The sequence below is a fragment of the Frankliniella occidentalis genome, unplaced genomic scaffold, assembly GCF_000697945.3.
Source record: "Frankliniella occidentalis isolate FOCC.00 unplaced genomic scaffold, Focc_3.1 Scaffold5431, whole genome shotgun sequence".
Taxonomy (NCBI): domain Eukaryota; kingdom Metazoa; phylum Arthropoda; class Insecta; order Thysanoptera; family Thripidae; genus Frankliniella; species Frankliniella occidentalis.
In genome coordinates this window covers 1-5,741 of record NW_026272472.1, presented here as the reverse complement: position 1 = coordinate 5,741, position 5,741 = coordinate 1, and the positions used below count along the sequence as shown (strand labels likewise).

The window sequence follows — 5,741 nt, the reverse complement described above, 5'->3', positions numbered from 1 at the left end:
GTTCGCGGACATGGACATCGACGAGATGGGCATGGACAGGTTCGGCGGCAACTACTCGCGCCTGCAGGTGGACTTCCACCTGAAGCGCGAGGTGGGCCACTACATCATGGACTACTACGTGCCCTCCATCCTGCTGGTCGTCGTCTCCTGGGTGTCCTTCTGGCTGGACCCCAACGCCGTCCCCGGCCGCACCACGCTGGGTGAGCGAGAGCCTGTGTTTACCCGTGTCTGATTGATGGTCTTACCTCAGGGACGCCATCGTGATCCGTGGCCAGCCTGGTCGGTAGACGTAATTGTCCTTGAACCTGGACTGACCAGCCGCGCTACCCCTTGTGCTCCGCAGGCACCAGCACCATGCTGACGTTCATCACGCTGACGCGCAACTCGGGCAGCCCCCTGCCGAAGGTGTCGTACATCAAGGCGACCGAGATTTGGTTCATGGTGTGCACCGCCTTCATCTTCGGCTCCCTCGTCGAGTTCGCCTTCGTCAACACCATTTGGCGTCGAAAGTGAGAGCCACATGCCATTTTCAGTCAACCCTCCCACCTCGCGTCTTCTCAGACTGGTTCCCCCTTTAACCCGGGTCGATCATTTTCGTAGGAACAACGTGGAGCTCAAGAAGGTCAACACGAAGCACGTGCTGAGGTCAACGCTCACGCCGACCCTGCACCGTAAGCAGACCATGATGGAGCGGTGCAGGTCCTGCCCCGACATGGTCGAGGAGGGACGCAAGCCGCAACCTGAGATCTCCATATACGTAAGTCACCCTTATAACTTTCTGCTCGTGCTTTCCTTGTCCTCGAGCACGTTTCTGACGAATCTGTTGCTATAACGCAGGGCGCCACCAACACGCTGAGCGTGGGGTCACTCGAGTCCATCCGCGACCCCTACGCGTCAACGTACACCCTGAGCTCGACGCTGGCCGCAGGCTCGACAGAGTCGACCCAGGACTGCCAGGACATCGTCATCCCCGTGCCAGGCTCAGGCGGCAGGGGTTACAAGGCGCAGAACATGGCGCAAGCGGACGGGCTGAGCTCGCCCTCACCCTCGCCCCAGGGCTTCACCACCATGACGCCGCAGCAGATCGCGCAGTGGATCGACCGGCGCAGCAGAGTCGTGTTCCCGGCCAGCTTCGTCGTCTTCAACGTCCTGTACTGGGGCTTCGTCTGGATCTAGGCCCCGGGCCGGCACCGCGCATCACCGAGCGGGGCGGGGTAGGAACAGGGAGGGGAGGGTAACTCGACTCGCCTACAGACTATGCAGAAGTAGACGTCTCGAGATGCCGACTGGACTGGCGCGGGCCGGGCGCAGAGGGACCTCCGCAGGCGTCTGCTCGACTAGACGCGTGCAGAGGTCCGTGTGCCCCGTCCGCGATCGCGTTTTCCTATGAATTGGTTCCTTGAATGCCCACTTAAATGTTCCATTGAATTTCCTACAAGTATTGTGATATGCCTTTCCTTGATGATGTATGCTAGTGGAGCGTGCTGCGTTACCGTTCGAGTGTTTGCTGCCGTTGTTGTCCGGGCACCAGGCAGGCGCGGCCTGTTATTGCCAACCGCCGCTGGTCGAGTCCTTCAGAGAGCGAGCAGCGAATGAGAGAGGAGGAGCATTTCCCTATGAGACTGAATAATCAGGCCGAATGAATATTTTTGTGATCTTTGTTATTATTTTTTTCTGTCCTCTTCAGTATTACCCCGAAAAAAACATTGTCGAGTCAGAGTCATAATGCCGATTCTGGTCTCAAATGCTAGCAAAGGTAAATGACAATCTGAATTCCTTCGATTTAGATTTATTTCAGCAGATTTGCTTTTAGTCGTCCTTCTTATTCAGAATTGCCATGTTAACAATTTTTTTTTCTCGTATTATATTATTATTGTGATTAGAGCTGCCTTCTCCTACTTTATTTAAGTTTTGTAGGATATTTATTTCTCAGTGTACAGTATTTTTGGTAAGGCTATGTAAGTTATGTTATTTTAATCAGACTATATGGTTGTATCGAAATATGATAATATACTTCATGTCAAGAAGCACAAATCTCTTTGTTATGAAATAAATAATTTAAGGATATTCGGTTTGATACCTTCCCTGTATACATCCTGTCCCATGAAAGTTTGGTGGGTAGCCGGCCTGAAGCGAGAAATAAATACATTAAATAACGAAAAAGAACAAAAAAATCGTTTATTTATAAACATGAAAGGCGAAGGCTGTGAAGAGACTTTTGCGGATGAAGGATGATTAAGCATGAAGCGATGACAATGACGAGATATCACAAGGGTGCGTCCCCGACGGCGTGGTGCAGTGCGCAGAGCAGCTGATCCACCTCCTTGAAGTTGAGGCGGGCCTGCCGCAGCACCTTGCCCTCCGGTAGCTCGGGGGGCTCGCACCGCAGCAGCTCGATGACCTCCGTCAGACAGCGGCGGGACTCCTTGGGGGCAGAGAGGGCAGAGTGACAGCAGGGAGGCCGAGAAGGGCGAGTGGGGGTGGGGAGGCGGGGAGGGGACTGGGACTCACCAGCAGGCTGACGCGCAGGGCGGCGGGGTCGGGGCCCTGATCGAGGCCGCGACGCCGCGACGCCTCCACCTCCACGGCGTGCAGCTCGAACCACAGCAGCCCCCGCATGCGATGCTCGGCTGGCACCAGCTTTTCGGCTAGCTTGAGCAGCTCACGGCACAGCTGGCGCTTGTGGGCGATCTCGCCGTCAGATAGCTGTCGGAGGCCCTGCTGGGCGTCGACGCCGTCCTGGCCGTAGCGCTGCGCCAGCGCCAGGCGCACGTCCGTCAGGTAGAAGTGGTTGCGAGAGAGCAGCGGCCGGCGCACGGCGTCCTTCTCCTAGAGCACCGCGGGCGTTATTGGGAGACATTCTCTTTTTTACCCACACAACGCGTCTTCCAACGAGTAACGGACAACAACAACAGCTCACCTTGAGGTCCAGGGGGAACTCGTCCCCGCCGTAGCGCTGCAGGAACAGCCTGCAGGCCTCGGCGTCGTCCTTGTCCAGCTCGCTGAGGTCCTCGCCGACCCTTCTGAGCAGTGAGAGCACCGAGCCCTGCGGCATGCTGATGTCACACGTCGGACAGCGCCAGTACTGCTGCTCGCCCATGTCGGGGTCGCCGCCCTCCGGCGCGCCGCCCTCCACCAGGGGGTCGTCCGGCATGATGGCCCCCGGGCAGTCCGGCTGCTCGCCGTCGCCGCTGCCGACAGGGGATCGGAGAGTGAGTTCCGGCTGCAAGCGCGTGCACGAGCAGTCACCCGGGGCGGGCAAACCTAATTTCCCGCGGGGGGAAATGAAGTGTGTGCTCGGAGCTTGGCTCACCCGGGGCAGGCGATCGCGCTGAAGTAGGAGCCGAACTCGGTGGGGTCGACGCAGCGTTCGCACCGGCACCAGAAGAACTTGGTGTCGTACAGGTGCTGGCGCCGCGCGGCCGTGCCCCACATGGGGTCCGTGTAGCAGATGGTGAGCGGCTCGCCCGCCTTGACGGGCAGCGCGGTGCGCACGACCAGCTCCCCGGCCGAGGAGAAGCTCTTGGCGCAGTTGGCGCGGCACGAGTGCGCCAAGAGGGACCCCTTGTCGTACACCGCCACGTACGGCGGCTCGCTCAGCGGCACCTCGTGTCCGTTCACCTGAGGAAATGACAGGGGTCACTGATGTGGCCGGTCCGATCGGCGCTGCGCCCGTCTCCGCGCCGCTCACCTGCAGGATGCCGCAGATGTTCAGGATCTCCTCCTCGGTCAGCTTGTCGATGTCGCGCAGCTTGGGGAACACCCGGAGGATGAAGAGGGCCACGCCGAAGCGCTCCTGCTCCTGCCGGGGCGAGCCGGCGCGCTGCTCGCTGTGCGACTCCATCTCCAGCAGCCGGCGCCACTTTGCGGACGAGCTGTCCCGGAGCGCCAGGCAGCGCAGAGTGGCTATGCACTGGTAGCTGGGGTGCGGCAGCCCAAAGTTGCGGATGTTCATCTAGAGAAGCAGAAAGTAATTGGATGTACGAAAATATAGAACACAATTCCCTTGAGTATCGACAGTGAGAACGTCGCTTACCTTGTCGCCTCTCTTCTGCACCGTGAGCCTGCACTCCCCGCGGTGCTTGGGGTTGTTGGCGCACTCTGGCCCGCACATCGGCCACCCACACCTGCGGGCGAAGGAACAGAAGAAGGAGCGTTGTGGGGGGCTGAGCGCTCGGTCGGTGGTGGGGTCGCGGGGTCCCGCATCGTCACCTTACCTCTCGCACTCCTTGGCGGAGGCCTCGAACAGCGGCTTGTAGCAGGTGAGGCACACCGGCTGCGTGCTGGGGGGCGGCGCCTCGATGAGCGGCGCCTCCCGCAGCACCACCTCCCCGACGGCCAGGTTGCGCGCGGCCGCCAGGTAGCGGCCCAGCTGCGCCGAGCTGGCCTCCTGCAAACCACAGTGAGTTTAACGGCGCGGTCCTGAGGACTGCCAGGTGGCTGATCCCCAACCCGTTCACATTTGTAGGACGCGCAGACTGTACCGCGGGGTCTCGTGCGGCCAGATTTTATCTTTAGTTTCTGGACGTCGTTCCTTAATGGAACATCCAGAAAGTGCGTCCGTCATCCGCCGCTACGAATCTGACAAGTTTAGCCTTTCGCAGAGCTCTCATAGCGCCTGGTAGGTAGGCAACATATGGCATGCAGTGTAGGCGTGTACTGCGGGGTGGCCTACCCCGAGTCTCGCAGGCGCCTTGCTCCCGTAATTTACCGAATGAAGCTCATGGGCGTACTTCTTGGACGTTTCATTTTTTCTTACGGCCCAGGCTTCTATCAAATGGGTAAACCGCCGGCACGAGCGTGTGCGGTAGTCCAACTTGCGTGTGAACGGTACTGAAGTGGGTGCGGACGTGGGGCGAATCAGCCACCTCGCATAGGGCGGGCGGAGAGGCCTCGTTACCTTGACCGGCGAGCAGCCCGGCTTGTGCTGCTTCCAGTGCAGCTTCTGGTGGTCCTTGCCGCAGTAGTAGGCGGCGCCGCAGCCCGCGCACCGCTGTCCTGCAGGCCGGCCGCACACCATGCAGGCCGGCATCGGTGACGCCTGAAAAAACTCACGAAAAGTACTTTTAAAATAGTGGACAAATACTTGACTGGGTTTAACAGCCAGGCGTGAGCGGAGCGGATGGCTGAAATTCAACACGCCGGGGACGTATCAGCAAATTCTTAATTGAGGTCCTCGTTTAGCTGATTTCCGAGAAGTCGACACGGGCGGACAAGAAGTCGGGTAAACAGGCATGACGTCGCTGACATGGCAGCCGCCCGCCAATCGCGGTCGCGGAGGGCCGTCGTGACGTTATGGATGCAGTCATTGATCGCGCGGACGCTCCTCGAGTGCGAGATAGTAAGGCCCAGTGCCGGCGCCGGCCACTCCAAACCCACTTGTGGCTTGCGTGAAATTGGGTATTCCGCCGAATCATGAGAACGGAAGCACGTACGAGGGTTAAGAGGTTTGCGAATGGTATCCAAAAAACGTCAAGCTATCGCTTGAAAGACACCATCGCGTTTCCATTCCGTATTTTTACCCTTTCAAAAATACCGGAGAGACCATAAAAAAAATAAAAATAAAAATGATCGGCCTGGTCTTCCAACAAACCTAAAATGCAACCACAAAGACACCCTGACAATTTTGGACATCTAGCTCAGCTCGTTCTCGGGGGACGGTCATATGCACTAGACTGGCACTTAAAAATCACTTTTTAGATATTTAAAGGTCTTAGGGTCAGACTTTGTTTCTTTCGATG

At 58.3% G+C, this 5,741-nt stretch overlaps 2 protein-coding genes across 2 annotated transcripts; one reads left to right on the top strand and one right to left on the bottom strand.

The window, feature by feature from the left end:
- Positions 1 to 6: 6 nt before the first annotated feature.
- On the top strand, positions 7 to 2,067 carry LOC127752235 (pH-sensitive chloride channel 2-like). The gene is made up of 4 exons (XM_052277015.1): positions 7 to 200; positions 344 to 509; positions 601 to 757; positions 838 to 2,067. Exons 1-4 carry the CDS (start codon positions 11 to 13, stop codon positions 1,174 to 1,176), a joined length of 852 nt encoding a protein of 283 aa, XP_052132975.1. The 5' UTR covers positions 7 to 10; the 3' UTR covers positions 1,177 to 2,067.
- A 94-nt stretch (positions 2,068 to 2,161) lies between these two features.
- LOC113203752 (SET domain-containing protein SmydA-8-like) lies at positions 2,162 to 5,480 on the bottom strand. The gene is made up of 8 exons (XM_026418595.2): positions 4,901 to 5,480; positions 4,218 to 4,390; positions 4,037 to 4,127; positions 3,692 to 3,955; positions 3,314 to 3,621; positions 2,921 to 3,191; positions 2,512 to 2,829; positions 2,162 to 2,425 (listed from the first exon to the last, which is right to left on the bottom strand). The coding sequence occupies exons 1-8, from the start codon at positions 5,030 to 5,032 to the stop codon at positions 2,267 to 2,269; spliced, it is 1,716 nt and encodes a 571-aa protein (XP_026274380.2). The 5' UTR covers positions 5,033 to 5,480; the 3' UTR covers positions 2,162 to 2,266.
- Between the last annotated feature and the right edge of the window lie 261 nt (positions 5,481 to 5,741).